Genomic DNA, 16,659 nt, shown 5'->3' with positions numbered 1-16,659 from the left:
AACTACTAAATGAATAATAAAAGGCTTCAACAGAGAATGATAAAATAGTTGTCTTGACAGACTTTTTTTTTTTGCCGTTTAACTTTTCAAGATTTACATTTATTAAATTATATTTAAATTGTTTGATTTGATTGTTTTTTTGTTTATTAACAGAATAAACATTAAAAGTGTGAAATGTGAAGCAAACGCACAATAAACTGAGGAAATCATTCTGCATTTATCAACCACGAGGACGATCATTTAGGCAAAATTAAAAAACATTGGGAAATTGATAAATGAAGCCTTTTCAGATGCCCCATTTTTAATTAGTGGCGTGCTGCTCATCCTGCCGATCCCGAGAGAAATTCAAAGTTTGTTGCCTTTCAAGCTGTTGCTGCGCAGATGCAATAACCTGGCGTCCAGTTGCTGGCACTGGTGAGGAAATACTTGGCTTTGGGGGATTTTGGAGCTCTGTCAGACTCAAAGTGTCAGGGTGCATGCTGGTCTGAATCAGGAGTAAAAAAGTCTGGTCAACAAAGAGTTATTCCAGTCGGTGCTTCCAGTTGGACTCTTATTTTGCTGGAGTGTTCGAGTGTTGTTCCTCATTAGGTTGTGCACTTATTTAAGCCACTGGAAAATAGGGCATGCTATTATTAGTTTGTATGTGAGTAGATTGGTTTGTAATAACTTTTGTTTCATTCACATGTGTATAGAGAACTGCTCAGGTTCTTCACAAACTCCTAGACATCATTGTCAAATGTAACATTACATAGAAAGTAAAGGTAAAAGTAGAAAATTGTACACTTCTTAGGACAGCTCGCATTCAAAGGTGTGCGTGTCGTGATGGGAGATTCCACCGCAGTAATGTCGACTTGGTTACTTCCGTTATTTCCCCTGATTCGTGTATACTAATCTAATGTATAGTGAGAGTGCAAACCGTGTATGTGTCTGTTAGTAGCAGCTGCATCAGCATGTGTTTGTGTTTGTGTGTGTACTTGAAATGACTGTAAACAGATGGGCATTGCTACCACTTGTAGAGTACGACTAATGCACCTGGAGCGACTGTCAAACCATGACAGAAAAAAGACAAATGATTTCCACCTTTTAGTTACCTGTTGTATTTATACACATATATTTATAATCACTATGGTAACCAACCCAACTTGTCAGATAGCTGTCTGACACAGACAAAACAACAAAGCTTTACTTTTTCTGTAGCTGTGGATGTAAACCACAAGCAACTCATGAAAACTTGGAATATGGAATCTCTAGTGAAGGAAAAAAGTGACTAATGTTGACTCGTTTCACAGTGGGCTGCAGATTACCTATTGATATTGCATAGCTCCGTTTCCACCGCAGGAACTAGGAACCCCTTGAGGAACTCGTTGCATTTCAATCGCCATGGTCTAAATTAAGTTCCGGGGACATTTTACAGGGCCTTTTTTATCCCCCAACGTGTTTTTGGCTGGACTGCAGAGGTCAACTGAGCGATGAAGTTACACGATTGGTTGGCCGAGTGTCGGAGTTTCCTCATTGGCCGTTGCTCTTACGAAATGAAAAGGCAGGAGCAGTCCTTTATGCAAATGAGCCCGTCCAGCACAAAGTATCCAGCTCACGAAACTTGGACCAAGCTGTCACACTAGACGATCTAGTTCTAAAATGAAACGTGATTCAACAGTTGCATAGCCTATTTTTCGCTTAAAATGTTTTTTTTTGGTGGATTGTTAGACGGAATAACAGAAAGTTTATAAGCAGGCCGCCACGCTGATTCCTGTTTGGAACGGCAAGCAGAAAACCAGGGACCAGTCAGGTGCAATTTAACGATAGGGTACGTCACGGCCATCTGAGTGGAGCAGCGCGTCCCCTAGTGTCCTCGCCGTTGTCCTGGTGGACATGAACCACTGCATTTAACATTATAGACATGACCACTGACTATTTGTGTAACAATTTAGCTACAAATTCACAGACTGACCGTACACGGTCCAGCCATATACTCGGTTTAGATGAAACGGGCCGACACACTGAACTGCAGGCTGCAGAGTGTGTTTGCCGCTGCGACCACCAGCAGCCCTCGTCACATGTCATGATGCTTTTTCGTACGTCAGTGGACTAATTTGCCTAATCTTCACTATGGAAACGCAAACAACAATGGAACGTTTTAGTTCCTTGAAAAGTAGTCCCGGGATTAAAATTACCAGGTGGTACTTGGTGGAAACGAGGCTCATGTCTCAATTATCACTACTACTGTACATAGTTTTCCTCCTCAATTAGCAATGATTAGCATGGCAATATGGCTACACACATACAGTATTTCTCTGAAAACTCATCTCTGCGTCATTAAGGAAACTATCAAGGCAACAATATGTTGATGACTTTGTGGGACAAGGGGGAACTGGTGACATTTCCTTCACCACGAGGTGGGATTTCAAAACAGGGTTGAATTAGAGTTAGCGGACTCCTTTTTTACACAAACATAATTAAGAGAAGTAGAAAAAATGAGACCACGAATGTGTTCCCTTAAATAAAGCCATGATTTTATTACCTTGATTTTATTTATTCATTTCATTAGAATTACAAAAGAGGGTTGGGACTGTGTGGTCTAACTCAGTATCACTGTGGGGAAAATGTTTTGTATAATTTCCAGCCAAATTTCTGTCAAGATTGCAGAAAGTCAGCTGCAGAAACAGGCACATTTAATGACAGAAGAGCAGACATACAGTAACTCCTGTTTTACATGTTCATGCGTCACACAATTTTTTTTTTTTCTCCTACAACTTGGGAAGCAGTCTGCTGACTGATGATGCTCCATGTTCTTCCTTGCTGGGTATTTTAATTGGCTGGAGCTGTGCACAGTGGGACCACAGTCACGTCGCTTCGGAGAGAGGGAGCTATTCACAACAGGGTCCCTCCGCCCCCCAGAGTATGCATTACTATGAAACCTTTATGCACAACTCAAAATTAGTTTGACTTGAGACATACTGGCCGGACCTCATACAGATCTGCAAGTCAATACGAACTACGCTAACAAGCTGTGGCAGAGCAAACACAGATATAACATTATTTTATGTGTGCACTCACATACAGACCTTAGACTGCTATGGATTAGATGGAGGAGAAAAAAAATGTCTCTAAGTGCTGTTTTGTAGAAGATAATGAGGCACTTGTGGACAACAGTGACCACACTTGGGCCCAATTAAGCTGCACTGACACAAAGTTAAAATATCGCGGCACAGAATCCTGTGTCAGAGCTTTTTTATTATTTTTTTAAGAGTTTTTTATTACAGCACCATGTTGGAAAAATGCGTGTGATGGGCGTATGGAGGAGTGCAAGTTGGGGATTTAACAAGCACTGAGTAAAAAGCACATTGAGAAAGAGACTAAAAAGCTACAGAAGTCACTTTTTCATTCATATGAATTGAAAAAAAAATACAACTACATCCACTCACCTTTAATCCATTTTTCTTTTAGTAAAAAACTGTTTCTAAATGATATCTCTCTCAACTGCCACAGTTGGCGCTATGAATCGAACACTTAATATAATCGGTGTAACTTTTGTCTAGTTGTTACGTTCCACTGTGGCCGTGAACCCTAGGTTTTCAGGTTATTTTAAGACACGGAAACTGAACATTTATCTTCACTACCAGACTCTTTACTTAGCCTATAATATATGGATTGAATATATTGCATAATTTCAAAGTCAAACATTGACAGTACTCGGTTACACTTCCTTCTGTGATATCCTTTATGGAAGATGAAACTCTGATAGTTTGATGCTTCTATATTTCAAAGGATTAAATAAAGAAGGTCTTGATTAATCACTTTAATGATAATGAATTGCGAGTTCTCTCCTGCAAGTAGTGTTTTTTCTAGATTTATGAATTTCTTTTTTTTACTTATTGTGGAAAAAAAGGTATCTTATCTCGGTATTTTCAGAGGAAAATAATCACTAACTCATTATAAATTTGTAAAACCGGCGTGACTAAATGCTCCAGATTGTCTACGTTTGTTGTATGTTGCTAAGCAGCTTATGACTGTGGAGATCGGGTTTTTATTTAATTGGTCTATTAACAAACTCTTTCAATTTCTGAAAATCAGAAAAAAAAAAATAATATAAGCCTTTGCGATCAGAAGCGGTAAGAACTGGTTTGGTCATGCTCCCATTTTTTAAATAAATAAATAAATAAAAATAAAATCTCTTCAACCTCCCATGGCTCAGGTGATTAAAATGATGAGTGGTCCCATGGTGTTAGTGGACAGAAACAGGAGGTGCCAGTTAGACACACAGAGACAAACACACACAAACGAGAGGCTTTTACACTAAATGGCAGTGTGAAGTTAGTTTAGGACCCTCAGGCTGCCTGTAAAGTGACTTTGCTTGTTTGAAGGTTCGGTTAGGACAGGCACCAATCAAGGACACCTAAACTCATTATCAACAAGCACAGACAGTAGGTAGCATGTTAAATGAGCAGAGCTGAGATGGAGAGAAAACAAATAATAATGGGGGGTATAGTAGACAAACAGAGAAAGAAAGTTGGAAAGTCAAAAAGATAAAATCAGAAAGAGTTTCAAGAATAAAAAGCAGATATAAAGAAGGATATTAAAACAGAGGGGTGAGGACAGACAAGATAGTTTTGAGTGCAGGGCAGAGATGAGGGGAAGACAAAGAAAGGATGGAGCGACACAAGACGTCTTTAGGAATGAAAGATGTCAGGCATAATGCTTTCTTCACCGCTATATATTTTTTTTTATTCCCAATCTTATTCTCTGACCCTTCACTGACTCGGGACATGAAACAAAGCAGCCAGCAGTCATTTATTGCAAATGAGAGCTGGGAGACAAAAGGAGAGCGGAGTGACGTCTGGCGAGAGATCTCAGTGACTCCCCGACAGCAGAGTTGAACTCGAGTTCAGCTTAATGCGAATGCACAGCTATTCAGTGTCCAAGTGAAAGGCTGATAGCAAAGTTAGTTGTGCTAAGTTTGGAAATAACTGAAAGGGTTAGTTTGGAATTTGTAAAGTTGTATGTATGCTACCGCATTCTGCAAGGTAAAATTGCTGTTTTTGTGAATGTAGTCTGGTGGCTTTGAAGACAGCGGGTTCTCTTCCCTGTCAGAAAGGGCTGTCTGACGGCGAGGTAAAGCGGCTGTGTGTGGAAGCAGCATAAAAACATATTTTAGCCACCTAAAAAAATCAATATCAGTTTAAGTGTACGCTATATTCAGAATATATTCACAGCTTTATCTCGCCATCAGACAGCCCATTCTAACAGGGAACTGAAGTCGTTATATTGCTGTTTTCAGAGCCACCAGACTACATTTAACAATAATTTTATCTCGCAGAACACAGAGGTTGCTTGTCTCCCGCTGCAGTGATCGGTTAGTTTGTTTGTGTTGTTGTGTGACTTCCAGATCCACAGCAGCACATTGCTTAGCTTCCGTGCTAAACTAAACTAAATGTGTGGTGGAGACTTTTACTGGGCTGCTAACGCTCTCGGACGGTGAACTGGAGACAGTGAACGCAGCACCGTGGCTGCTACAGTAACTCTCCTGACGGTGAACTGGGGACTCGGTTGTCTGTTGTGCTCATACACTGCAGCTGGCGCACCGTTGCATGAGACGCACTAATCTTGTCGGTTAACGGTTAATAATCGGTTAGCGAGGGTTGGTTATTGGTTAAGAACATTTTTCAAAATTACCATCCCTACTTCTCCAAACTGGGAGCATGCCGACCGCCATCTAAAAGGATGTATATATATACTGTATATGTAGCAGCGTCATCATCCAGAAACCTACATCAGGTCACGTGGGAAAGAGTTTTTAGAAGGGCTTGGGAAAATAACACTTTGACGCTATAAAAAAGAAAATAATAATTTAAAAATCATAATAATAATGGGCCCACACTTTAAGCTTTCTTCGAATCAATCTTAATTTGTAAAAATATAATTTTACCAGTGTCTTTCTCTTCACTATAGGACCTGTCCCTGATTATTCAGGGGGGCATCAGATTAAGGGATGTATCTGAAAGAAGGTTTCAAAGAGATTCCTAGTGTCTGTAATACATCAACACTCTTACCAACTAACAATTAAATACTTCTACAGGTGATTATGCTTCAAAAATGTCATCACAAATGCCACACTGTGAACATCAATACGTGAAAACAAGCAATTACTCAGCCACTTGGCAACACACATCAACAACCTGGTCGCCGGATTGAACACAGTGAAGTTTGTGGCAGCGTGTTAATTTGAACATGCGTGAGTTCCCGTGTTAAGAGTCCTGTGGGAAAACGTTCCATTGTATCACAAACAACATGGCAATAAGTGCTGCAGGACTTTGTTCCTCAGTTCAGTCACTCTTTTGTCATCACTTTGTCTTTAGCTCCTTTTCTTTTTCTCTTGTCAATTTCCACTTCTTGTCAACCAATGATTGTTCTCCCGAACCTTTTTTCTCCTGTTCCGTATTTGCCTGCTTCCTTTCTTGCTTACTCTTGTTTATTCTCTCTCCCACTTAACCAGTAATGTCTTTCATATTGACACCATCTGTGTCTCTCTTTCTGTATCTTTCTATTTGTTCCTTTCTCTGCTGTGAGCCAAGTTGCTGTCCAGAGCTCTTTGATTTCACCACCCGTTTTTCTTGCTCTGTGCTACATATAAAAGGAATTGCAAATAATCAGAGACGCAGTGTAATGACTTTTTCTGTGCCTTGGTTCATCAAGCATGAGAGGCCGGGGTGTGTGTGTGTGTGTGTTTCTGTCCTTATAACCCTTGCCTAATCTGATATTGGTGTGAGGACACGCTTGTCTCTGCGTGCACAAGCAACTATTCAGACTGCTTCAAGAGCAATTTTGACAAATAAATTCCCTACAACGTGGTTTCAAAAGCAGTGATTAAATTACTTTTTTTTGGCTCTGACTACAGATGCTCTGAAAGCTAAGTAGCGTTGGTTAAAGGTGTATAGCACTCTTGCATTTGGAGATGAGAAAAAACCTCCATGACAATGCCATTCTCCCATTTATACAACATATGTTTTAGGTCTTTAACTTAATGTGTACGTGTCATCCGTCTCTCCCCTCAGCGAGTGGAAATTGCAGTGTCTGCAGAAAATGGGCCTAATTTAGTTAATTGGCTTCTGATGTAGTGTTCATAAGCTGTACTTTCTGTTTCACAGTGTCATTTGTAGTACAGCCAAGCCAGCCCCAGAATAGCCTTCAACGTTTGCTGTCATGCCTCAGTTATCTGCCTTGAAGAGAGGACCGCTCTCTGTACACTTAACTATCAAGCTGCCTGTCTCTGAGGATCAGCCGTGTCTCCCGGGAATTACATTCTTTCACAGCTATTCAGTATTAACCACTTAAATTAAATGGTGATGTTCACTGCCAGAACAGACGCTGCCAGTGGGCAACCTCTGGGTCTGATAAGTGAAGGAAGTGCCTTAAACTTGCATTATTTCTAATAGCCAGCAGGGAGCGACTCCTCCAGTTGCAAAAAGAAGTCTTGATTGTATAGAAGTCTATGAGAAAATGAGCCTACTTCTCACTTGATTTATTACCTCAGTAAACATTGTAAACATGAGTTTATGGTCTCAATCGCTAGTGTCTAGTCTTCTTCAATACAGCGTGATGTTCATTTAGTAAATTATGGTCCAATTTAGGGTCAGATAGACCATAAAGCAGGGTATGCTTTAGGGCGTGGCTACCTTGTGATTGACAGGTCGTAACCACGGCATTGTCCAGTCTGGGTGTTGTCCGTGTTTTCATCTTACAACCCTTCGCAGTGTGTTTTCAGTTCATGATAGTTAAACTTGCAGTAGGCAGAATGTTTTTGGCATCATTGGGCAAAAATTCCATAATAACCTTTCAGCATATTGTAATTCAAGTGTTCTGAGAGAAAACTAGACTTTTGCACCTCATCATGTCTCTGTTTTCAGGCTTTAAAAAATCTAGCCCGTGACGGGAGACTTTGGTCATTCACAGGTCATTTCAGAGAGAGAGCGTTCCTATTGAGCGTTCCTATTGGCTGTTCTCCGGCTGGTGGGCGGTGCTTGGTATTTCCTAAACTGATCTCAACATGGCTGCGGGGTCACAAACTTTCTCATTTTACAGCTAAACAGTACAAGATGTTTCTGAAAACATTTGAGGCGAGAAATAGGCATTACAGTAACAGAATATAGATTCATATTTGATCATCGCTGCCTAGTTTGACCGTTTGATTGGAGTTTGTGAGTGATTGATAGCTGCTCAGAGACGGCAAACTCCAGCTCGGCTCTGATTGGTTGTTTTCCTCTGGTCTGTGAAGCTTGCAGATGCCATTAGGAGCACCGGAGGACACAGAGGAACATGATTTTTTTCAGATTACCTGTCTCATGCACTACTGTCAGGATATAGTGACCGTTTTATAAAAATAACTTTTTAAATAATTTTGCTCCATTTCTACCCACTGCAGCTTTAAATGTAACATTTCGGTCACCTTAAAATATCTTATTCAGCATTCTGTTGCTCGTATCGGACAAATTGCCGAACTCGAGGCATCAAAACGGGAGTCCACAAACCAACGGGTGACGACATGGTGACTACATCCATTTCATTTAGACAGTCTATGGATGCTGCTCATACTGTCTTTACGAAAAATGTATTGACTTCAGGCGTATATGTCCTGCTTTCTACGAAACTGACCTCTCAAAAAAACAGGATGCAAGTTTGAAACTTGACAAAGAAATGTAGTAAATGTAGTAAAGGACTGAAAGCTCTAACATAACACATCTGCTGGAGTAACCAGGGGAAAACCCACGCTTTCATCAGGAGGTTCATCAGACGCACTCCACTTACAGACTCTTTCCCTCCAAAGGTCTCCCCTCTCAGAAAATGTGATATGCATTTTATGTGCTAGAATGTATTCTGCCTGCTCATATTGTTCCGTCTCAGTTGTCCTAGATTTAGTGTCAAACAAAAGCATAAGCTGTAATGCACTCTTCGCTGGTCTTCCCAAGAAAACCACTGGAAGACTCCAGCTCATTCAAAACTCTGCAGCTAGATTATTAACAAAAACTAAGAGGAGAGAACACATCAGTCCTGTCCTAGCTACTTTACACTGGCTTCCTGTTACTTTCAGAATTGACTTCAAAGTCCTCCTCCTCACATACAAAGCACTAAATGGACAAGGACCTAGCTACATTGCTAACTCCCTTACAAACTACACACCAGCGAGAACACTACGATCATCAGATGCAGGTCTATTAGAGGTCACCAGAAGCAGTCGTAAGAAGATTGGTGATGCGGCCTTTGTCAACTATGCCCCAAAATTATGGAACGCACTACCCATAAATATTAGGGAAGCAAACACACTAGACATTTTCAAAAGACATCTTAAAACCTATCTTTTTACCAGCGCATTTTCTCTGTAACTTGCACTACGAATTTTATCCTGCACTATTTATATTTTACTATTTCTACTGTTCTAAAATGTTTTATTGTTTTTATCATGATTTTGTTGACTCCATGCACTGCTCTTGCTGCTTGTTTTTTTTATTTATTTTATGTAAAGCACTTTGAACTGCAACTCCTGTATGAAATGTGCTATATAAATAAAGTCTTACTTACTTACTTACTTACTAAGTTATGATTGTTTTGGGGAAACTAATCATAGCGTACCAGTCTAAATGTGTTACTGGTTTGGGCATTCAGTAGCTCAGAGGTGATGATGAATTGAACCGTCAAAGAGTTACAACAGATGGGATGACTGAAGAAGTTTGCACCTCGCTGACACCTGAACGCATCTTTTCCTCATCTGCCCTGGCAACCGACCAAAACAGCCACATCTGTCTTGAGATGTGTGGGATCATCAAAGTGGCTTCCGCTATGCTTTATGTGCTGTGGCTCAATCGAGATCCAGATTAAAAGCTTTCACAAGCACCATTTTTCACCTTGGAGATTCATCTGTGTGTGTGGCCTACTGGGTCTGAGGGGACCAACAATCTTTTCTTTGATCATAGTGATACAGTACGCTGAGAATAAAACTTTTGCAAATATGTTCAATAAGAGATAAGGCTTCCTGGAAAAATAACACAGCTATCAGTGCGCTATCGGCGGTTATACATGATGGTAATTAACATTGTATTAAAGTCTGGGGTGGACCTATCCTTTACACACTAATTGAAAAATAACAAGGTGTCCAATAGACGAAAATCCTTAGCTGAGCAGTTTTCTCATCAACCCAAAATGAAATGAGAACCCCGGAGAGGACAATAAAAACACATTGCGGTGCATTATCAGCACAGCGCTGCTACTCACTGACACTGACCAACAATTCAGCTAAAAAAGCATCACTTTCTTTAACCTTGGGACTAAACGTAAGCCAAGTATTTGTCCACAGAATCTAGAGTCTATTTTTTCCCCTTGATCCTCTTTATCCTATCTTTTTTTTTGTATCCCTCAGGTGTTAAAAGCACATCAGGCATCACTCTGTTCCTCTTCCTGAATCTCTTCCTATCACGGACCAGAGATTCTCCATCTGTAAATGTTTTAAACCTTAAGGGAACACATTGTACGCGGCCATCCGTAGCTAATCGTCGACTTTCTGTGTGCGACTTTTTGGGATAATAGAAACGCTCTTCCGATGCACGATATCAGCCGTGGACAGCGAGGTGATGGAGGACAGTTTCAGTCTTCGGTGCATGTGTGTGTGTCTTTGTGTAAATAACAGCTGGAAGCAACAACATTGGACCAAAGGCTAGATGTAATGGAAGCGGCTATCAGCAGCCTCGCTGCCGTTTCGATAAGAGCAGGTTCACTGCTTAAGGGAATCTCTTTTCCTGTCATTTTCACTGTTATTCTGCCCCTTTTTTTCTGTTGGTTATTCCATTTTCACTCTTTTCTTCATTGACTCTCTTTCAATCTTTTTTTTTTCCCTCTATCTCAGTTTCATTCTCGTCTCTCCCCTACTGAAAACGCCCTCCATCTGTTCCTCTCTGATACAGCCACTCACACATTCCTGTATCTGTACGATTCAATTGAGTGCAATTTGTTGGCAGGAAATGTGAAAAAGAAACAACATGGCGAAGTATGAATGAATCCACAGATTGTTTCTTGCACCTCTCTCTCTCTCTCTCTCTCTCTCTCACTCTCTCTCTCTCTCTCTCTCTTTCATGATCTTTCCTTTTCTCTTTCTTAATTGGCGATCCGTCTCAAACAACTGCAGAATCCAGTCCCGTGTTCGTGCGTTGGTTTCGTGTGCATGTTTGTGTGTTTGAGGTGAAGTCGGCAGTGGAGTGTAAACTGCTATCAGAGCCTGAAGGGGAGCTGCAGGCAGAGCTCTTTACCCCCGGTCAACCCACTCTGTGATGCTACTATAGGAAAGCCATCCAGGGAATTGTGATTTGGTGAATAATTTCTATGTGAAGCTTGTGCATACTGTTTATGTGAATTCAGGTTGGTCTGTATACTGTTTAGTTTAAATGAAAACACACCCATTTACTTATTTATGTATCTGTGTGTCAGTTTGCCTCCTGTTTACTGGCGGTGCACTCGCCTTTCCCCTTGGCTACTGTCAATGTTATCAACACACCTTCAGGCATGTGTGTGTGTGTTCCTCTTCCTCCATATTTGTGAGGACCAATTTGAGTCTGAGACCTTGAGAATGAGGGTATTTTTTGGAAAGTGATGGAATTTGGGCTTCTTCAAAAGCCTGTTTGAAGGTTAAGGCCTCGTTTTGTCTTGAACAGTATCTGGTGCCAGGTTCCTATGGCAACCAACATGATCTCTGTGTTGAAAAAATTGAAAAAAACTTTTGCGGCAGATAACGGACAGATATTATACAAAGAACGTATATTGCCAAGAAGTGAAAGTCAATTGTTCGTATGAAGACGTATGAAACACTATATGCACTCTATATGTTGCACAGCTAGCATGCTACCAATGTTAGATAAATATGCTGGGGAACTTTTCACTTGGAAAAAATGTATAAATGTGACTCGTCTAGATTGAACGGCGAAAAACAGACAACTCATAGATATGAAAACACTGTTTTATATCTATACAGTAACTTCTCTCCCATATCTGTGCTGGTATTTCTATCCATCCATAAAGAGATGCATTTTTATTGTGTTGAACACTAGGGAACGCAAACCGTATGATATATGGATTTACGGACACAAAACAAAACTGTGTGGAAACGGGGCGTTAGACCTGGGTTTAGTCATCAGGTTAAGGATATGGACAATTAATGTCGAAGGTCAGCTTTAGAGGCCTGGGAATGCATTAAATCTTCATAAGTAGAGTACCAGTGTACAATGTGTACATGCCCACCATCACACAGTCAGCTGATGATCTAAGGAGCAAGAGGGGCGATTTAGGTATTTTCGTCTATTTAAAGTATCACTTAATTGCATTTATTGTATCTTTGTTGAATGCTTAAATCCCATTTGCCAATGAGCTCTTTTGTTGAGGTCAGAGTTAAGGGGTCTGGTCGGGTTTTGTTGAGAAATTAGACACCTTTTAGTAAAAGATGTGTCACTGCGGACATCATTTTCAAGTATTCCTTACTTCATTTGGAGAACATAATAGCCTGGTTAAACACAATCATAGCAGGGCAGCTCATGGCTGTTTCTTCTGATTGAGAATACTGAGGTGAGGTCATATCCTCTTTTTTTGTTATATTCATTTCCAATTTTTCCCAAATGGCCTAATGTGTTCTCAAAATGAAACATATTCTAGAGGCATATTTACTCCAGTTACAGCCACAATGATTTCTGAATTAAATTACCAAATTGGAAAAATGAAAATTCAACACACCCTGACTGACACTTTTGTCCCAACTTCACTCGCTGTGTCTTGGTTTCTGTATTATTTAGTTCCCCAGGACTACTAGCATCTCGTGTTTTCATAGTTGCAAGTATTCTGTTTTTATTTAATGTATGTATGTATAAAATATGCATATATAGGTACCATATGCATGTCTTTTATTGATACATGAATCATGTTATTGTTAGGTAGCTTTTTTATTGAGATTCATTTGTTGAACAAGACTAATGTGAAGTATCCATTTTCATTCAATTTTCATCGTCAAAACAATATAAAAATGTTTATCATATAGTATATGGTTCTATATCGTTTCTATCGCGATATACACTAGGCAAATATTTATTTATTTTTTCTGTATAATTTTACCTTAAACTGCACTTAAGTTCTTAAAATGAGAAAATACTAGTAGTACTTTTCATCTGTCAAGTATTTAATTCACACAGGAGTATACAAAAATAGGCTTTACCATGTGTTTATTTCATATAGACTTTGTTATTTATCGAATTACCAGAAAACATGCTATATTGTGATATATATCGTTATTGAGAAATTAAATTACCTATATTATGATAGAATATTTTGTCCGTATCGCCCAGCCCATTGTACAGAAACTGTTCTTGTTCATGAATGAAAATGAAGCCAAGAACTGTGGATCAAAACTGCACCACTACTGTGATGTTCAGGCTGTGCAGCGGCAGCAGAGTTAACAGTGCAGCTTTACTTTCTCTCTCTTCTACGTTCTCCCTCCTGTCAGGCTGTAGTTACCAGCACTTTTTGACAACGTATAGCTCTTCTCTCTCTCTCGTTCTCACTTGATCTTTGTCTCCACGAGTCACTTTAATCTTGTCCCACCCTATAACTTCCCTCCCTTCCTTCTCTCTCTCTATGCCTCTCTTTTACTTTACCCTCCTTGGCTTCGTCCTTCCATTTTTTTTACTATTCTTTCCCTTAAATCCATCCATCTCACCCCTCCCTCCTCTATCTGTCTCCTTATATATACCGCAGACAGAGCTCGCCCGATAAGCGCCACGTCTTGAGAGCTTGTCAGCTGTGTCAGGTCTCTCCTCCTCCAGACTGCTCTCTGAAACTCACTAAGGACCCGAGGACTAGCGCTCAGTCCTCTGCAGTCTGCTTGACTGTCGTCTTGTTTCATTATAACTGCCCTCCAACATACTTGGCAGAATCGGATGTGGCCATAGTCCAATTTAAACTGGTGTATGTAACTATTTCTGCCTATAGTACGTGTCATCATATCTGACCTTCAGTCCACTGACTATACCCTTCAGTTTCTGCCTCAATTTCCGTCACTATCGACTTACTTAAACGCTTTAAACCACACCCATCTGGTGTCTCAGCCTGCCAAAAAACAGAGCAAAGAATCATTTCACTTTCTTAGACGAAGAGACAAGCTCCGCAGCACGCATACGGGCAATTAAGCAACTTCACTGGTGCCATCATTTCATATACCATTTGATCTACCTGCCTGTGTGTCACCGTGTCTGTCACCACGCAAATGTTCTGCTAATTTTGCTCTTGTTAGACCGTCCTTTACCTCCCGTCTCCCCCTCTTCCCATCTGTCCTTCTCCTCTTTTTCCTCACCAAACATATTCCGTAGTTACCACAGACTATCTCTGACAACTTGAAATGTGATAAATGACTCTCTCTCCCTCTCTCTTTGTGTCCCTCTCTCCTCCTAGATGTACATCCAGACCACCACCCTGACCATCTCTCTCAGCCTGTCTGCCTCTGTGTCTCTGGGGATGCTCTACATGCCCAAGGTCTACATCATCCTCTTCCACCCCGAGCAGAACGTACCCAAACGAAAACGCAGCTTCAAGGTGAGGTGCAGTGAAAATATTTATATTAAGTCGTATATGTTGCATTTCCGCAATATTTTCCACATCTCTGATGTTAAATATGATTTACACTGATTAAGTGAGGATAATACATTTAACGATACACTATGTGGATTTACATTAAAGCTGCAGTTGGTAACCTTGAGCAAACATGATAAAAAGTTATTTTTATAAAACTTGCACTATATCCTGACAGCAGTGCATGAGACAGATAATCTGTGTTGTTGTTCTTCTGCCTCCCTCTCGTGCTTTTAATGGCAAGTTTCTACCGCACCCGAACAGAAACAACCAATCAGAGCCGAGCCGGAGCCGAGCAGTCTCTAACGCAGCCGTCAATCACTGTGCGCGAAATTCACAAACTCCGATCAAAATAGACAAAACCAACCATTTTAAAGCTAAACAGTACACTAAAATATGTTTCTGAAAACATTTGAGGTAAGAAATAGGCATTACAGTAACAGAATATTGATTCACATTTGATTTTCATCGGAGTTCGCGAGTTTCGCGAGTTTCCCGAGCGGTGATTGACAGCTGCTGTAGAGACTCCTCGGCTCTGATTGGTTGTTTTCCTTCGGCGCTGTGAAATCTTACAAATGCCATTAGAAGCACGGGAGGGAAAAATTACTTTTTTTGTCATATTTGCTCAAAATTACCGACTTTAGCTTTAAACTAAAGAGGGAAACCAGCCCTTGTACCTCCCAGATAGTCATTTCCAATGAGTGGACTTCTGAATATGAATGCATGATGATACAGGCGATTGTGACAGCTGCCACCATGTCGGGGAAACTGAGCCAGAAGGGAGGTGACCGGCCCAACGGAGAGGTGAAGACTGAGCTGTGTGAGAGCATGGAGACCAACAGTGAGTAAGAGAACACCAGCTTTTTTTAACTATACATATAATAAACTATATCATCAGGCCCATTTTTAGTACACAAACCCATATAAAGCTTAAATACACATGGAGAGATCAAAGCTAACGCATACATGCAAAACAATACACATACATATAGAGAGGTCTCATCCTACCAGCAAGTGGGTAATACATATTTTCACTTTAATTGCATGTCATAATGGAGTAGCACCATACAAACAAAGAAACCTATCTCCTTGTGTACATGTGTGCTCTGTATGTGCAGTTTGCATGTTTTTTGTTTTGCTTTAATCAACTAAAAGTCTAATTTCAATTTGAAAATTAATTTCACGCCTGGCATTTTTTGCATGACAAAACAGCTGCAGCAGTGACAGTTTTTAAATAGCATGGTGTGTCTTCTCCGAGCTACGACAGTGACGCATTGTTACATTCACTTCAAAGCTCTTGTTTGTGTTGAGCCGGTTCTCCTGTGTCAGCAGTCCGTGGATGAAATGACAGGAGCGCATGTGAACGTGCATGTGTGCCTCAGTGCATGCTCATGCATGATTAGCTGGTAGTGTGTATGCGTGCACGCGTTTTTTTGTGTGAGGCTCTATCAATCTGATTTGTGTGCCCTTTGGTGTGTGTGTGTGTGTGTGTGTGTGTGTGTGTGTGTGTGTGTGTGTGTGTGTGTGTGCGTGTGTGTTTGTGTTTCGCTCAGTAGTTGTGTGTGTACGTTGTGTGTTTACACGCATCTCCGTCTGTAATCACATCAACACATGTATGTCTCAGCCTTGCTCTGCATGTGTTTGTGTGCAACGTGTGAATACGGCATGCAGGTGTATAACAAGCTTCAGACCTGTGAAGGCAAACTGTGTTTTCCCGTCAGCACTTTATTAGCATCAGTGAAGGAAGCAGGTCACAGTTCATTCATTTAGCCAATACTTAAACTGCTTAGTCATCTCCTCACACAATTCCCTTTACAAACAATGAAATTGCAATTTAATAAGTTCCATATGGTCCAAGGTGGTCACAGTTTGTTTATATAACAGTGATGAGCTGAAAGCAAATTTAAAGGTGCTCTATATGCTCATTAATATAGCCTCAAACAACTATTTTCTATGTAAGGATAGAGGAGAAGATTCTCTGCTTTTCTGATTTCTTTGACTTTTTTGGTTTGT

General features: G+C 40.5%; 1 protein-coding gene across 11 annotated transcripts in view; it reads left to right on the top strand.

The window, feature by feature from the left end:
* grm8a (glutamate receptor, metabotropic 8a) overlaps positions 1–16,659 on the top strand; it is a 367,732-nt gene that overhangs the window by 263,185 nt on the left and 87,888 nt on the right. For 4 of the 11 annotated variants that reach the window (XM_037760307.1, XM_037760308.1, XM_037760312.1 and 1 more), the window contains 2 exons: positions 14,470–14,610; positions 15,382–15,491. In XM_037760307.1, the coding sequence (XP_037616235.1) occupies positions 14,470–14,610; positions 15,382–15,491 (251 nt within the window). The remainder of the gene's footprint in view (positions 1–14,469; positions 14,611–15,381; positions 15,492–16,659) is intronic. The other 7 variants (XM_037760310.1, XM_037760309.1, XM_037760311.1 and 4 more) reach the window with 3 other exon arrangements.

This window comes from Sebastes umbrosus, chromosome 23 (genome assembly GCF_015220745.1).
Source record: "Sebastes umbrosus isolate fSebUmb1 chromosome 23, fSebUmb1.pri, whole genome shotgun sequence".
Lineage (NCBI taxonomy): Eukaryota > Metazoa > Chordata > Actinopteri > Perciformes > Sebastidae > Sebastes > Sebastes umbrosus.
This window is presented reverse-complemented; position numbering and strand designations above follow the sequence as displayed.